The sequence below is a fragment of the Canis aureus genome, chromosome 11, assembly GCF_053574225.1.
Source record: "Canis aureus isolate CA01 chromosome 11, VMU_Caureus_v.1.0, whole genome shotgun sequence".
In the NCBI taxonomy this organism is placed as follows: domain Eukaryota; kingdom Metazoa; phylum Chordata; class Mammalia; order Carnivora; family Canidae; genus Canis; species Canis aureus.
The window spans coordinates 23239669-23257594 of NC_135621.1; the positions used below are offsets into that span (position 1 = coordinate 23239669).

Sequence of the window (17926 nt, forward strand, 5' to 3'; positions counted from 1 at the left end):
CCCCAGTGACAGTTCGGGAGAGGCTTATGACCCAGTTCCCCAGACTCACCTGCTTCCCTGCCCGGGCCTCCACAGTGCCTCCCCATCTTGCCCCCTATCCCCAGAGCTCGGCCCCAGCCCTGGTCTGTGCTTCCAGCAGGCTCCTCGCCCAAGGGCTGTGTGTGACCCGTCAGGAGGGATAACAGGACACACGGCAAGGTGAGCGGTCTAGGGCCGAGACCAGAGCGCCGGCTCTGACTCCCCGTTTGCTATCCCTCCTGTTGTGCCACAAGAATAAGAATCCTATCGGATCCGGTCCCACTGACCCGGGGACCACCTGGGCCCTGAGACAAGCACCTCCCCTGTGTCATATTGTCAGTTCACAGCCATGAGACACAGAGATCTACTTAATCACCCACTGGCAGGCAGGAGGCCTGGCGGCACAGGCAGGAGCAGATCCCCCTCCTCGCCGGTGATAGCCTTGGGGGGGGGGCGGGGGGGGGTCCAGCTGTCCCTGAAGGACGGGAGGGTGTGAGGAGGGAGGCTCAGATGCGACCTGGGCTGCTCCAAAGAGGTTTCCCAGCAGCCTAGCCAAACGGTCCCCCGCGAGGCCGCTGGCTGGGAGGACGAGGAGGCGTCCGGGTGGACCTGAACATCTCCGGCCACTCACCCACAGTCATGCCGTCCATGTAGCGCTTGATGATGTCAAAGGAGTCCCGCAGGTTTCCTTCTGTGATGTCGAAGATAATGTCGGCGTGGTTGGCAGGGTACACGGGCATGACGGCCCGGAGGAAGATGATCTCTGGCAAGAGAAGCACGGCATGGGAACCCCGGCAATGCACCCTTGGGTCACGAGAGCCCAGCGCCCGGGAGCCCTGTATGGACGGGGTGGTGGGGTCCTGAGGGCTCACAGGTCATGGCCTACCCCCCTTCCAATCAGCGGGAAACGGAGGCCTGCATTGGTTTTGGATCTTCCCTAAGGTCCTGCAGCTTAAGGGATAGAGGTGCGGGGGCCAGGGAGCAATCGGGAATTAGTCATAAATCTTCACGAAGCTGCAAAGAAGGGGGAGGGAAGTGGATGTGGGGACAAGGGGACAGAGGTCAGCAAGGGCAACAGAGCAGGCTGGTCTCCTGCCCCTGGGGCAAAGCAGGTTAGAAAAGCCCCTTCCTGGGGTGGGCTGGGCAGCTCGGTGGCCGTGTTCATCACCAGGCCCCCATCCTAACCTGGCTCTGGGCGATCTGGACATGGCACCTGTGTGGGCCTCAGTTTCCCCATCTGCAGAGGGAAGGGGGCAGACCACCAGTGCCCTCCCTCTAAAGGTCAAGGTCAGGATTTCCTGGGCCTGAGATGTTAAGGGGCATCTCTGGCCACACTCGACTCCCTGCAGAATCAACTCACACAGCAGCATGGCTGGGAGGCCACACAAGCGGCCGTTAGGGGTTTGGGAAGGATTTGTATGTGGTTTGGTGGAAACTGTCATTTTGCACAAGGCAAACACTAGTCAGTGATTTTTCTAAAACCCACGTCCGTGCCACCCTGCAGGGATCCTGTGCCTCCTCTCTCCAGAGGAACGAGTTAGTGGGTAGGGGAGCAGGGGGCCACCTGCCCTTTCAGGCAACCACGTCCTCGGGGAGCCTCTCCTGCCCTTGCCACCAACCCCCCAACCGGGTGCTATGTTCCGACGTGCTCCTGTGTTACCCCAGGGAACACTGCACAGCATGTAGATGTGGGATTAGTCATGCTGGCTCAATCAGACACCTTCCCTCAGAGGGTCAGGGGGCTCTTTCTTATCATTAAGCCTCTGAGCTTGGCCCTGAGCCTGACACGTAGGTGGCTCAGGCAACATCTGCTGCATGAATCCCTCATGGTGAGCTCCTCCCAAGGCCAGAGATGAAGACCCCACAGAGGAGGCGGTGCTGGAGACCACAGCAGCCTCAGCATGGGGGCTGCACGCCCTGAAGCAAGGCATGCAGAACAGCACCCACGCAAAGCCTTCCACCAGGGGCCAGGAGGGTGCCGTGCCCCAGGTCCCACCCCGGCGGAAAGGGTGCCACGATGGCAGGTCTACACAGCAGGCTAGGAGCCGCCTGCAGGGTGGGGCTGGGAACATTGCTTTACCCCTGGGCTACCTGGGTCCAATCTAGTGCCTCGGTCTCCAGGGTGACATTTCTGTCCACAAATAGCATCAGGTGCAGCCCTGTGATGGCTCCCAGAAGCCTTGGAATGGAAGCCCCAACCCCAAGTCAAGGCTCTTGCCAAGACTCTACTGCTCCAGCCAGCAAAACTTGGCTTAGTTCCTCAAAGACCCAGTGCCCCTCCAGACCTTTCCAGATGAGTTCTGCTCCGCTTGGCAGAGCTCCTCCTCTCTCCCTGCTCTTTATTTTTTTTTCTTCTGCTCCCCATTTTCATTACTTATCTCCTACTGATCACTTAGGCCCCAGCGTGGAAGTCACTTCCTCCCAGAAGCCCTCCCTGACGCCCCAGAGCTCAGCATAGAACCAGCACTCAACAGACGTTTGCTGAGCAGCTGTGACCCACAAGAAGTGGCCTCCTGAGCTGAGCCAGGAACGGGCCAGCATGAGGCCGTGCACTCTTGGGGACACCGGGGAGATGCAGAGGCAAGTCTACTTCTTACCAGGGAGGAGTTCCTTAGGGCCGAGCTCTCAGCTCAAGCACCGGGAGGCCCCAGTGGCGGCTGCCTCGCAGGGATGTCTGTCTAGCAGATGCGACCTGCCCTGGGGCCCCCACGCCAGTTGTAGCCGTGGGAGTAGCCACTCACCTTCAGGGCGGGTGAACTCTCGGAAGGTGGGCAGCGACACAACGGTATGGGAGATGGTGTGCACGGGGTCCAACACGCAGGTGACATCGTTGGGGCGGCAGGACTTGATGCAGCGGACGGTGTCTGTCTTCTCTTGGCGGAGCCTGAGGGGAACCACAGCACAAGAGGTGGATGGGAAAGTCAGAATCGCCACTCCCACGGAGACCCAAGTCCCAGGAGGAGCAGCAGGTGGGCCAGGTGGACCTGGCTGCTCGGCGGGGATGCCACGTAGCCCTCCCTGCAGACCCGGCCGGCACCCATGCTCTGCTTTCCATCCGCCCTGTCTAGGGACAAGCAGAGCTTTGCTATTTGCCCAACTGTACGGACCGGGCGTCAGTTTCTTTTCTTTTTTTTTTTTTTTTTTTTCGGGCGTCAGTTTCTATAACTGTAGACGAATTCCCTCACTCGACAAGTGTGTTTTGAAGGCCTGCTGGGTGCGAGGCGCCAGGGACGCCAAAGCAAACGTGGGACATGTGGTCCTGCCTCTCCGGAGCCCTGGGTCAGGTGGGTCTCGGGGGTAGTAAGTGAGGGAGCGTATATGCCACGCTCAGCACGGTGCCCAGCACAAAGAGGTCAAACCCACAGTGTCATGCCACACACCGGGACGGGGGAGCATTTTAGCTAGACATGTTTTGAATCCTCTTTATTGTAAAATAAAACACAGATGCTAAACCTACCCAGAACAATGATGTAATTTAGTGAGTATTATAATCGCCACTCAGGTTGAGAAAGAGATCTTCCATCCGCCACCCGAGGCCCCTCCATGTGCCCATACCCGTCTCTGCACCCTTCTCCATGCCCCCACGCCCCCACCACCCCCCAGACCTCTGACCCGACTGTTCCAGAAGCCGCCTACCTGGGTTTCTTTATAGCTCGTATCACACAAGTGTGCACCCTGAGACACCATCATTTAGATTTGTCCATGAGAAAAGTGTGGTGTCTCTTGAGCCCTTTTTAATCTACAGGTTCCCTCTCTATCCCTTCATTTCCCAGACAGTTGATCTGTTAAGGAACTGGAAGCCTCTGAGCGACAGAGCTTCCTCCATGTGGACGTGCCGACTGCATCCTTGTGGTGCAATGCAGCGTGTTCCCCCATCCTCTGCATTTCTGGCGTGCTGGCTGCCCCATCCAGACCTGAGCCGATGAAGGCCCAGTCCCTTTGGCAAGATGACAGTTGGTAGTATGTCATCCATTGGAGGGCACTTGGTATCTGTTTGTCTCTCTCTCTCAGTGACGTCAGCAGCTGTTGATGCTCAGGACCTAGATCCAGTGATTCATCGGGGATTGCAAAATGCTGGTAGTTGGATTCTATCATTTTTTAGTGTGTTAGTTGGAACACTTCTGTAAAGGGTGCTTCCCCTCATACACTATCTGGTTACCACGGGATATCGTTCATAGAAGAAAAGCCAGATCAATGCCTGATTTCTTGCCTTGTTTTTACAAGTGTTTCAGGATCATGAACTAGCTCTCTATCATCATCCAGAGGTTGATCATCATCATCCAGTTGATTTTTTAAAAATATCAGTATCAACTCATGGATTTAAACTATCGGATGGATTTCAATCCATGGCAATCATTATCCTTTGTTGGATGTTGAGCTTTCCCATCTTTGGCCAGAGGACAGATCAGGATGGCTCCAGCCATCGTCAGTAGCTCTCCTGCTCTCTGGAACAACAGGGTGGTCCAGCCTCATATTATACTTCCCCTGCCCCAGGTACTTCTCCAAGAAGTCTTGGGTTTGTTTTTGTTCTGTTTTTTTTATTTTTTTTTATTTATTTTTTAGTGGAAAATGGTATTTCAAGACCACAGCCTAGATGCCCAATGTGGTCGGTGCTGCTGGGTTGGCCATTACTTCCAGGCCTCTTCAGTGGACAGGCTTAAAGGTAAACTTCATCATGAGTTCCTAGTGATATTTCTGACTCAAAGCAAGAACCACACAGACTTTTAATCTCTTCTATATTACAAAGGAATCTCTTTTCTTCCATATCAGAATCCTGGTTTTCAGCAACACAGGAGAGGATAGAACATCCTGCAATTACTGATGTAGTTAATTCCATATTCTGACTCGGTAGTCTCAGGAGAGCAATAGTAAAATTGCCACCAGTGACACAATTACTTAAAATAATGTTTGCTTGAGGATGTCTGGGTGGCCCAGTGGTTGAGCATCTGCCTTCGGCTCAGGGTGTGATCCCAGGGTCCTGGGATCGAGTCCCGCATCAGGCTCCCCACAGGGAGCCTGCCTCTCTCTCTGCCTGTGTCTCTGCTTCAATCTCTGTCTCTGTCATGAAAAAATAAATAAAATCTTTTTAAAACTAATGTTTGTTTGGATATGTCCTCCCTATTCTACCGGCATTTTTTAATAGATATGCTGATTCTACATTGTTTGAACATACAGCAATTCATAATATATGTTTTCCTTATAATATTCAGTTGTAGTTGGATGAGTAACGATGCCTAATGTTGGCCTGTTGCTACTTGTGTGTATTGGTAATACTTGTATCCTTTGCACACACAAGTCTCTTTTGTTGGGTCGACAATCCTTGGCTCATGTTTCCTTGAGGATCCTAAGTATTTGCCTTCTTCCAAAATAAGTTTTGCTGTGAAAAAGTCAGATGGCAATATAATTTTTCCCCTTAAATGTTGTTCCTGGTTTTGCTTAGATGCCCACTGGATGTTTGGCTCCCCTTTTCTTCAAAGTCCAATAATTTTACGAGACTATGTCTCGGTATTTGCTGCTCTGAGCAGATATGTTCAGGTATGCTGTGTGTTCTCTCAATGTGGATTTTTCTAATTTAATTTCTGGAAACTTCCTTGAGTTAATCATTTACTTATTTCTTTCCTTTGTTGTGGGTTCATTCCTCAGAGATTTCTATTATCCGTATGTTGGGTCTTCAGTGTCTGTCACTTCAAGCTTTTTCATCTCTTCTATTTCCTTATTTATAAAATTTGTCTTCTTCTGGGTCATGCTTTTTCTCAAGTATTTACTTCTGCAATTGCTTTTTGTTTTAATTTTAAATTATTTCCTGGGTTCCGTCGCTTCATGTCTCAATTTAGTTCATTCTGAATTGCAGTTCTCTTCCATTTTTGATCATTTTCTTAGTGTTTTTACTTTGTTTTGATATAGGTCACAGTTTTGATCTAGACTCTGAGCATATCTTTCTGGTGTGTTTTCATTATCCAGAAGGATGTCATTCTGTTTCTTATTATCCTTCCTCTTACAATAATTTTGTATGAGATTCAACATTGATGCTTTTTGGTTGATCATTTTCAAGTGAAATTGAAATTTCACTTTCCTGACATTTTAGAAAAAGGCATATTCACAGAAGTTTTCCTGACTTCACAGAGCTTCCTTATCTGACATTTTGGGCAGCCTGCTTTCTGATAGTCCTCTACATTTACCTGGACCTTCATTATCCGTGGTCTATTGTCTCTCTCCTACTCAATTCTGCATTTCACTTCCAGCAGCTTCTCCAAACCATGACCTTAAGGGAAGTCCTGCTGGGTCAGTTTCAAGAGTTCCTAGAGGCTAGATGGGGCCATTCCCTCAACACTTCCACGAGCTCCTTGCACACACTGGAATGGAATGAGTAAAATCTTTCCCAGCTTCAAATGCTGCTCTGAAATTTTTCTACTAGGGAGCAGCTGTTGACTGTTCTGGAGTCTCCCACTGCTCTCTCCTGCACAGGTGCTGATAACATGGAAGTGGACATAAACTGTATCTTGGGGTTCATAGGGATGTCATGTCACCTTGTTTAGTTGGGCATGTTTTCCACGGACTTTACAATTTTCTGTCCAGCCATCAGCGTGTTTTGGGTTGCGATCCAGAGAGCTTCAAACACTATGCTGCTTCATCTTTCCAGATTCTCTGTGCTAGAGTTTGCACCCATTGTCTCACTTAATCTCCACAGCTCTTCCCTCTACACCATACTGCCTCCTTCTTTAGCTAATAAAATGTCCTGTTCTATACTTGGGAATTATAGAATAGGGCTTGTATCCAGTAATTTAGAGATGAGGCCAGAGTAACAATCCGACCAGCACTTACCAAGCACTTACTCATCCCAGCAATCATGCCCCCTTCACAGCATTCAAGGCAGCAGGGGGCAGGGTTTCAGAGAACAGACTCCAGAGCCAGGCTGCCTGGATTTGAATCCCAGCCCCACCGGATACCAGCTGTGGGACTCTGGGCAGGTTACTCATCCGCTCTATGCCTCCATGTCTCCCATGTGGAATGGGGATCCTAATAGTATTTTCCTCACAAGGTTGTTGGGAGGGCTAATTGAGTTAAATGCTTGGAGCAGTGCCTGGCCCTCAGTAAGCAGTACACGTGTTAGATATCACAGCTATGATCATTATCATTATACTAATGACAATCATGATTATTATCATTTGCCCTTGGGAGCTGGGGTTAGTACAGTGATCAAGTCAGAAGAGCAGAGGCCTAGGGGTCAGAGGTGATGGCAGTGACCTTGGACACATCCAAACCCTATGAACCTTCATTCCCCATTTAACTCAAGATCCAAATGAACACTCACGTTCCTTCTAATGAGTGAAGAAACCAACACTTATTGACTGCCTACTATATATACCACATAGTGCCTCATCCGCAATTGCATGTAATCTTCAAAATAATCCATGAGGGGGTCATGAAGATCTGAAAGGCACTTATCTATGACTTTGGATAAGTCATACAACTAGTAAATGGTAAGGAGGACATTCAAACTTTTATTTTTTTCTGCACTACATGATCTCAGCAGCACTATGTAGCCCCAACAAACTGCAGGGCAGAGATGAGCCTGCACGTAATGCGGATAGAGCCTCACGTGTGCACTCGGGCACACACACAGAGACAGCAGGGGTGTCCTAAAATGGAATCGGCCACCTCAAGAGGAGTTCCACAAACAAAGGAGCGGGTAAGCAAAGCTGAATGGTCAGTTGGTGGTTATGTTGTACGGGGGACTCTGGCAAACTCTGTAAGGTCACTGCATGGCCTCTAAAGCCCTGATACTCCTATGGACATGAAGAAAAAGTGCTTCTTTCAATCAGAATAATCTGGAACATGATGAAAGAATAACTGAATACAGTAACTAGATCCCTGCTATAACTTGCTGACTTCACAGAAGAGGTGATATTTGAACCAAGCCTTGAAAATATCATCCATCCACCTGTTCATCTATCCATCCATGCATCCGTCCATCCGTCCATCCATTTGTCTATTCATATGTTTATTCAGATGCTTACTGAACTCCTACAGGCCAAACATTCTGAAATTATAGAGAATACAGACATAACCCCCTGTCTTCAAAAAGGCCCCAGTGCACGAGGGATGATAAAAAGTAACAACCAGAAGATAACAGAGAAAATGTCTGGATGGAATATGTCCAGGGCAACGTGAGCTCAGATGAAGGAAAGGCTTCATGGAGGAGGTGACCTTTGAGATAACGCTTCAGGGAGAATAGCAGTCTGCAAAGGTTTGGCAGGGCACATGCTAAAGCCGAGGGCAGCACATTCAGGGGAGGGGAAGCATCTCTGCGTGACTAGAACAAAAAGGATGAGTAGGATGGAGCTGAAAGAGGGGGCAGAGGCTAAATGGGGCAGGGCCTTGAATATCATTCCAGGGAGCTGGACTTCATCTGCTCGTACAAGAGAACCAAGAAGGTCCTAACGAGAGAGGGACGTAACCAGACTGGCCCTTCAGAGGGGTCCTCCAGCTGTAGCTTGGAGAATGCACTGGAAGCTGGGAGACTGGGAGCTACTGGTCCAGACCAGACATGATAAAAGAGGTAGGGGAGACAGAGTGGGAGGCCTGAGGTGGCTGGCTGACTAGAAGTGTGTACATTTCCATGGCAACTTAACTGCTGCTTCTGTCAAAAAGTAGAAGGTGGAGAGTTTCCCGTAGGTCCACCTTCCCTACCAGACAGCAAGGCCAGGACACTCTCCCCCAGCAGTGTACACATAAGCGTAGGAAGGATCTGAGGATCCTGAAACACCCTCTACTTGATTCCTCTGTGGCACTTTGCCTTCCCCTCTCATTTCTGCTCGGAAACAGCATTGGCAGCCACAGAAATGCTAGTGACAGAGGCCAGGGTGGGCACAAAGTCATCCATCCCCTCAACAGAGCACCTATGGTGCATTGGGCACCTGGCCAGGAGCTAGGGACACATCACTGAAGGAGACGGACTGGTCTCTGCCGTCACGGAGCCTTCAGGGTGGCGGGAAGACAGATGGGAAACACAGATAAGCGGGAATTGCAAACTGCGATAAGCGTAACAAAGAAGCGTCAACGGAAAGATGGACAAGGGAGAGAATGCAAAGGTGTTGAGGAAGGCCTCATGGGGGAAAGGAACACTTAAGCTGGGCTTTAGCCAACTTCTAAGCCGAGGGCGCAAAGCACGTGCAAAGGGCCTGGGGCAGCAAAGACCTCAGCAGTGTGGCTCAAGGGAAATGAGCAAGGGGAGAACAGTTGGAAGTACAGGACCTCGAAAGGCACTATGGGGACTTGTGACAATGGTTTGGCTGGAATTATGGCGGAGAAGACAAAGAGAGGTAGGTGGGTCGAGGCCCAAGTTGGAGATATTGTGGTAGATGGAATATTCAGAGTTGTGAAGTCAGCAAAGCCAGAGTTCAAATACCAGCTGTGTGACCTTGGGCAAACCACTTGGCCTCTCTGAGTGTCTACGGGATGGACACCTGCCTTGCACCCACCGGACCCGAAGTGCGCTCAGCGGTTCCCAGGAGTGGCACATGTGTTGTGTCGTCCTTCGCTGCCTCCCACGTGGGGGTAAGGTCCCCAGTGGAGGCAACTAACCTTATTCAGGCAAGAGCTGTCTCCAAGCTTCGGCAGCCTTTCAGTATTTTTCCACAAGTGCAGGCTTCTCATCAAGACAAACAGCGAGAGGCGTGACTCTCAGGATAAGAGCTTTTTTCTGACGCTGTGAGATGTCAGCTCCGTGCGACACAGCGGGGAAGCCACGCGGAGTCTGAGGACCCCGTCCCGGGGGGCCCAGCTCTGCCACAAATAGGCCCCCAAACCTTGGCCACGTCCCTTCCCCCTCTCTGGGCCTTGCTGTCCCCACATTTATAAAATGAGAGAGGGAGGAGCTCAATGATCTCTCTGTGGGGATCGCCTCCTCCTTTGGGCTCAACACAAAGAGATCACGCATGTGAAGTGATACACGCGAGCCTCCTCGTCCCCACCCCCGGGGCTCCCTGGTGGGGTGTTCAGTGACCTCCAGCAACAGGGCCCCCCAAATACATACTACCCACTACCATGTGAAAAAACACCCCTCCGTCACCACGGCAGGTGCCAGCTCACCCCAGGGTGGTGACCAACAGCACGGAACCCCCACCATGCGAAATAAGACCAAGGCACATGAGGCATGCTGGGTAGGGATCACCCGCTACAACTTTATTAAAATCCCGGAGGGGAGGGTTAGGAAAGCGACAGGAGGGAGCCCCCGGCGGCCCAAAGCAAGTGCTCAGAGCTCTGCGGACACAAAGATGTAAAGCTTGGCCACAAAGGAGCTGACGGTGCCGTGGCGGTAGAGGTCCATCTTGACGGTCAGGAGCAAGTCCCTGGGCTCAGGGACGGGCTTGGTGAGGGCCACCACCCCGCTGTGGTGGCTCACCTTCCGGGTGGTGAAAAAGCCCTCCTCGTTGCCGCCGACGATAGCCAGCTGCATGCTGTCCCCGGGGACGGCATTGGAGGGGCCCATGCGGAAAACCACCGCGGGCACTTGGATGTTGGTAGGGAAAGAGAGGTGGTAGTAGGTTATTCTCAGAGGCAGCTTGGGGCACTCCTGAGTCTCATGGCAAGGCAAGCGCTCGCAGCGGCTGCAAGAAAAGTGGACAGAGAGACAAGAAGAGGGTTAGCGCCAACTCAGCAAGCGCAGGGCCAAGAGAGCGTGAGGGAAAGCGGGGGCTCGCTGTGCGGGGCCTCCCGCCCCCCTCCGGGTTCGGCCACCGGGAAGAACACCCCTCACTCACCTGCGGGAGGTGCCGAGGACCTCCAGGCCGCTGACTCAGGCACTAGCCTCTTCCAACACCCTCAGGGGGCGCTGGGCGGCTGGTGGGGGGCTAGGGCCGGCGGCAGTGAGGCGCGTCCCCTCTCGCGGGCCGGGCCCCAGCCCAGGACCCACTCCCCAGGCGCGCCCTGCCCTCGGAGTGGCATCCGGGCGCTGGTCCCTCACCCAGACAGTGCTCGGGGCCACACGGGGCTGGCGGTGGGGTCACGGAGACGACCCTGGGAGTGACCTTGTCCGCCACCAGTGGGCACAGCTGCGGCCCTCTATCAAGCGCTTGGCCGTTCGTCACTGAGCCTTCTCTAGTGTGATCACTGTGGCTGCACCGGGACACTGGCTGCAGTGCCAGTCTTCGGATGAGGAGACAGAGGCTGAAAGAGTGGGGGGGCCTTCCCGAGGCCACAGAGGGAGGGAGGAAGCCAGATGGAGGTCTGCTCCCCATCGTCTCACTGAGTCTGGCGCTCCAGGCCCAGCTTCCTGCGTGTCCAAAGGGACAGCCAGGGCTTAGAACGGAGAAGGAGACAGGTTCTAACTTGCTCTGACAGGATGGAAAGAGGTTCTGACTTCCTCCTGTGACAGGGTGGAAAGAGGTTCTGACTTCCTGTGCCAGGTTCTAAGTCCTGCGACAGGTTGGTGAGAGCTCCTAACTTCCTGTGACAGGATGGAAAGAGGTTCTAACTTCCTGTACACAGTGGAAAGAGGTTCTAACTTTCTCTGACAGGGTGGAAAGAGGTTCTAACTTCCTCCTGTGACAGGGTGGAAAGAGGTTCTGACTTCCTGTGCCAGGGTGGGAAGAGGTTCTAACTTCCTCCTGTGACAGGGTGGAAAGAGGTTCTAACTTCCTGTGACAGGGTGGGAAGAGGTTCTAACTTCCTGTGACAGGGTGGGAAGAGGTTCTAACTTCATGTGACAGGGTGGGAAGAGGTTCTAACTTCCTCCTGTGACAGGGTGGGAAAAGGTTCTGACTTCCTGTGACAGAGTGGAAAGAGCTCCTGACTTCCTGTGAAAGGATGGAAAGAGGTTCTAACTTCCTGTGACACGGTGGAAAGAGGTTCTAACTTCCTCCTGTGACAGGGTGGAAAGAGGTTCTGACTTCCTGTGCCACGTTCTAAGTCCTGTGAAGGGTTGGTGAGAGCTCCTGACTTCCTGTGAAAGGATGGAAAGAGGTTATGACTTCCTGTGCCAGGTTCTAAGTCCTGCGACAGGTTGGTGAGAGCTCCTAACTTCCTGTTACATGGTGGAAAGAGGTTCTAACTTCTTCCTGTGACAGGGTGGAAAGAGGTTCTGACTTCCTGTGACAGGGTGGAAAGAGGTTCTGACTTCCTGTGACAGAGTGGAAATAGGTTCTAACTTCCTCTGACACAGTGGAAAGAGGTTCTAACTTCCTCCTGTGACAGAGTGGAAAGAGGTTCTGACTTCCTGTGCCAGGTTCTAAGTCCTGCGACAGGTTGGTGAGAGCTCCTAACTTCCTGTGACAGGATGGACAGAGGTTCTGACTTCCCGCGACAGGATAATGATAGCTCCTAACTTCTTGTAATAGGATGGAAAGAGCTAACTTCCTGTTACAGGCCCCAGCTTCCTGTGACAGGGTGGCGAGAGCTCCTAACTTCCTCCGACAGGAGATGATAGCTCTAACTTCCTGTCGTGGAGATGCACGCAGGTTGTAACCTCCTGCTAGAGGACGGGGACACGAACTATCTCGTGCCTCCCGAACGCCAGGCCTTCCCACTCGGACGGCAGCTGCCTTAGGAGGTGGAGCCGAAGTGCAGAGCCGTCTGGGACTCGGCGGAGCACGTCCCGTCCTGTCTTCCATCCCTTTCAGCTCTTTAAGTTTCCACGCCTCGTGCTGGGTCCCCTGGACTCCCCTGCACTTGGCGTTTACTGTGCGTGTGGTCTCTTTCTACGTCCTACTTCCAGCTCTTTATCGGGACTGGTAGGAACCATTTCGTTAACTTGGCCAGTTACCTTTGGAGCACTCAGAGCCCTGGGAGCGAGCTCCATGGACCTCCCTGGGTGGGGATGAGCCTCCAGGGTGGGTGAGGAGTCACGCATGGCAGGGGCCCCGAGGGCAGTGGGGGGACAGAGGACAGTAGGTAAGCAGAAGAAGGGTGCTGCTGAGGGGCGGCTTACCCCCCAAGACCCTAGGTCCAGGCCAAATGGGAGCATTCCAGGCGATTTGGGAGACACCGCAGGATGGTGCCCGGCCTCATGCCGGGTGTATCGGGGTTTCTCCTTCCATTAGCTCACGTCACTGTCCCACTTTGTCCCCCTGTTCTACTGACGGGAAAATCAAAGCTCAATGAGGACACCTCCATGACTCCAGAGTCTGTAGTGAGGGGCAGACGCAAAGTTGGCCTCACTTGAAAGCCTGGTTGCGCGTGCGCGTGCATCCACACCCCAGCTGCTCGAGGAAGGGCTTGGTGGGTCTGGCCAGCAGGTGGCACTAGAGTCTCCTTCATGTGACACCGGCTTTCCGTCCTGTGTGGCCTGTACCCCGTCCAAGGACACGGTTGTGATGTGTCGGGGGAGAAGCTTTAACCCGGTGTGTGTGGAGGGAGCGAACGCGAGGTGTGCGTCATGCTCTGGGTATAGTCATTAACCCAGAGCACCCCAAGCTCTTTCCCACACTAGGCATTTCTGAGCCGGCTCCTTCTAGAGCACTCCCTTCCCAGGGGCCGGCAAGGGCTCCTTGGCTTTACCTCCAGTACCTGGCATGGGCTCGACACCTGCTACGTGCTTTAGAAGATGTGCACGGTTAAGTACGGCCCCGATTCTCCTGCTCAGTTCCAACTGCAGCCCTCCTATCCTGCTTTACCCGAAATTTCCTGAAACAGCACAGAAATCACAACTCCTGCCTCTGGCAAGCCACCTGCCTGCCTGACTGTGCGAGACATAAAAGTCTTTGCTAGCCGGTACGCGTGGACCGAGGAGGGGCCGTTGGGGCTCAGAGAAGCACCAGGTTCCCGAGACCGCACGTCTTGGTTTACATCTCATCGTGTACAAGACAACAACGTGTCCCAATTTCTCTGTTCAACCCGTTTGATCGGAACACTGTATTCTCTGTGAAAACGCAATTATTGAAAACCGCCACGCGCCAGAAAAACAATGTCCTCCACTCCAGGCCTTGTCCCTGCTCCTGGGAGGCCCAGCCCCTCCGGCCACCCATCCCCAAGCTGTCTCATGCTTACAGCCTTCCCTGCTGGCACCTCCCTGACTGCCATGCTCTTGTCGTTCTGGAGAGACGCCCCAGGAACAGGCCCAGGCGGGGCTCCACCCCTCCATCCACCCGCGTTACACCCTCAGGCCCAGAGCCGTGCCAACCAAGGCTGCCCAGCCTCGCTCTGGCTTCCAAGACCATGAGTCTCAGGGCTCGGGCCTGCTGAGCAGATAAAGAGGATGCTTTCAGTCCCATCCCAGGCCCTGGAACACTCTGACATTCCTCCTGCGGGTCGGAGGGAATCGTGTGGTCAGGATCTTAATAGCCTGGAGGATCCACGCGTCCCAGCCCTGTGGTCTGTGGCCCAGCCTGCTGGGTCATGCTCCAGTTACCGCCCCTTGGCTGCCAGGGACACTGCCCAGAAGGAGACGGTGTGGAGAGAAAGAGAAGGCTGAGCCCCAGAGAGAGAGAGAGAATGTGCGCACACAAATGTGTGTGTGCGCGTGCTTTAAATCTTCCCTCTCGAGGCACCCTAAACACTAACCTCAGAAGTGCCGGCTCCTGGGTCTTTCCTAATACAGCTCTTTAGAATTTTACAAATTGCTTTCTGAAGGTCAGATGAGACATTCTTCATGAGAATTTTTGAGGAGGAAAAAAAGCTATAAAAATAGACAAAAAGTCCAGCCTGAGCAGTTAGTAGCGCTGGGACTAGCCAGTCCTTGCTTGGAGCTCTGGCCTGCATCCTGCCCAAGCTGGTTCAGAGGCTTGTCACTACGCTCACACTAGGCCAGGAGCTCCCGTGGTCCCCTCACTAGGAGGGGGCAGCTGGGATAAGACCCTCCTATGGCCACTCAACTTGGGGTTCCAGCCCAGCTCCCCCTTCCTACGCTGGGCTCCTGGCTGGCCCACGATGCCCCACGGGGAGCAGCGAAGGACAAGACTGCAACCAGATGGATTTGTGTGTGCAGCAGTGACGGCCCCAACCACACAGCCCTGCAGGAGCCCGTGTCCCGTCACCTGCCTGAGGGCCTGACCACTCCACCAGCCGCACAGTCAGGAGCGGCAGAGCCAGAACAGCAAAGTCACCCCAAGGAGCCTCCGTGTTGGCTTTGCGGTGCCCCTGAGGCAGAGAAATGGCGTGGTTAGTGAGCATCCTCACCGCGACTTTTTCTGAGCATTGACTACATGCTGGCTGGCGCTGGGCTGGATGCCTGGAGCTCGTTACCACTAATCCTCGCTAATCCTCAAGGCCTCACTGAGCAGGTGTTGCAGACAGACAGAGGGCCCCTGGGTGGCCAAGCCACTGACCTGAGGCCGCAGCGCCGGGGAGCAGGACAGCGAGGCTGGAAACCTGGAATCCCTGCCCCAGTTCTTCCCCTTTCTACGCAGCCTCTCAGGCCATGCCGGGACCCGGACACCAGGGGTATCACCCACCTTCCCTTCATCCATAAAAACTGTCTACCCACACCCCAGCGGGGCAGAACCCAGCGTGAGTGTTACGAGGGGGCTTTGCCCCACCATCACCGCTCAGCATCCATGACCCTGAGACGTCACCACCCCCCTTGCAGCTGGAGTGTGGAGGTCCTAAGAAGTCAAGAGACCCGGAATGGACTGAGCAGGAAGGCAAACCCAAGGGAACCCGACTCCAAGCCGGCATCTTCCCAGGATGCCCCAGCATCCCCACGAGGCTCCAGAACAGTCAGCGGGCTGGTGCACCAGGAGTTGGGGCAGACTCCGCGCAGCTCTCTGCTCTGCTCTGCTCTCGCCACTGGGGGGCGCTGGCGAGCAGGACCCGGCATTAATCTTGGCCAGCTTCCTGGGAGGGGTGGCTTGGAGCCTCATCCTCCCCCTCGTGCCTGAATCCCAGTCCTGACTCACAGAAAGTGACGAGCCCCCTCGATATCAGGCCCGGGGACAGGGGTGGGGACAGATGGAGCCCTGGGGCACCAACCCCCTAGTGAGCACCACGTGGCTCCAGGTTCCCTGCGGAAACACTCCGCATCCTGGCTGTAAGCCCTTCGCCCCCCCTGTCCACAGGCCTACTTCAGTCCTGTCCCCCATGCCCCCCCCCCCGCCTCCCCGCCTAACTCAGCTCTTCCCTCCCCTTCTCTCTAGCATCACCTACTGCAGGCACCCCACACCCCCCACCCCGGCCAGCCGGGAGCCCTGCTGCACCTGGGGGCCTCTGCTGTTCTGGCCTGTGCTCCTACTGGGCTCAGTGCCAGGGAATGGGGGGCCTTTGTGGGCCCACTCTGCGCCTGGACTCCGGCACATGGTATGCCCGCGGTCCCCAAACAAGTAGATGACTTTCTCCAGCACCGAGAAGCAGAGCCTTCCACGGCACACACCAACACGCACGGAGGAGCTGGGTCTGCCGATCTGGGCTGTGGCCTCGGCACACAGCGCCCACCCTCAGCCCTTGGGCTCAGGGGGTGTGCAGACGCCCCCAGGGCAGCCGCCTCCCACATGGGTCTCGTGGCTGTGCGTGAGTTACAAGTCCACGCCCAGGGCCGGCGGGTCTTCCAGACGCAGACACAGGGTCACAACACGGAACAGCAGCCCAGCCTCAAACTGAGGACACAACTTTCCCAGCAGTCAGAGGACTATCCCCGCCGCCCTCCGGACCTCTGTGTGACCCGCGAGGTCTCCGGAAGGCCGCACACCCGCAAACCCAGCTCTGGAGGGGCCCCTCCCTAACCGGGCGCAGGGAGGACCTGAGAGGTGGGCTTTCCAGGCGGACGGACACACCCGCACTGGGGCCGCGGAGCAGGCCCGCGGGGACAGCGAGGCCCGAGGATGAGCGCGCCGTGACCGGGAAGGGCCCAAAGGGCCACCGGGGAGATGGGCTCTCAGAGCGTCTCCCGTTCTGGCATCCAGCAAGCCGGAGGCCCGGCCAGAACCACAGGCCAGGGTGGCCCCCCCCCAAGGCGGAGGAAGCGGACAGCGAGACCAGGGGCACCAGCCAAGGAGGTCCTGACCCCCGGCAGGAGCAGCAGACTGCAGGTCAAGAGGCCGAGTGGCGGTCAGCCTCGCTGGCTTGGAGCTTTCCAGGGGGCGGAGGGAGGGCTCACCCCTCCGTGCTCCGGAATCTGCCCCCCTGGAGAGCTCTTCCTGCAGCTACTGACCGCGGCACCAAGCACAACTCGCTGAATAAACGTAGGGGCAGGGTGGCCTGGAGGGAGACAGAGGGTCCTCCCCAGGTCCTGAGGAAGGGGCTTCCTGGACCCTCCAGCAGCCATCCCAGCGGCCTGGGAGGGAGGGACCTTACAGTGACATGACAACACGCAGCTTCAGGTTTGGGACATAGAACGTGAACAGAATCCGGCTTCTAAGAGGTGGGGTGGGGGGGATGGCCTACTGACGACACCCCGGCAACCATGTCAGCTCACCCAGAACCAGCACCACCCTCATCTGGGTCAGAGCATGTCCCGACACCTGTGTCCTGCAGGTGAGGAAGCCAAGGCCCAGAGCGCTGCCCCGCGGCCCCGTCTTATCCTGGGCAACTAGAGGCCTGAGGGCTCCCTCCACGCACAGGGCAGGCCCACCCACCTTGACGTCACTCCGTGGCTCTACAGCCAGGCTGCTGGAGACTCGGGGTCCTCCAGTTTCCCGGGACCCCCGGGGGAGGGCACTGATCATGAACCGCCCTCCCCAGCCCGGAGCCGTGCCCCCTTCCCCGGAAGGCCGACGCAGGCAGACCGCGGTGGGGCCCGTGGGACTTACGTGTCTGCGGAGCGGCGGTAGTTCTTGGGGCACTCGAAGGCCAGGCAGCGGAAGCCCCCCTGGATGTTGAAGCAGGTCTCGTTGATGGAGCAATTGTGGATGCCGGTCACACACTCGTCGATGTCTGTGAGAGACCCCGAGGCGCCCAGTGAAGGCCGAGGCCGCCTGCGTGTCCCCATCTGCAGACAGGGAGCCTCCCACCCGCAGGACCGCACCGGCTGTTTCACCCC

General features: G+C 55.1%; 1 protein-coding gene across 4 annotated transcripts in view; it reads right to left on the reverse strand.

Annotated features, from left to right (window-relative positions):
- The window catches only part of FBLN1 (fibulin 1), a 117191-nt gene that overhangs the window by 20269 nt on the left and 78996 nt on the right, over positions 1–17926 (reverse strand). For 3 of the 4 annotated variants that reach the window (XM_077914115.1, XM_077914114.1, XM_077914118.1), the window contains 3 exons: positions 17697–17820; positions 2760–2902; positions 650–781 (listed from right to left, as the gene is read on the reverse strand). In XM_077914115.1, coding sequence (XP_077770241.1) covers positions 650–781; positions 2760–2902; positions 17697–17820 — 399 coding nt within the window. Of the gene's footprint in view, positions 1–649; positions 782–2759; positions 2903–10168; positions 10629–17696; positions 17821–17926 lie in introns of those variants that run through there. The other variant, XM_077914117.1, reaches the window with a different exon arrangement.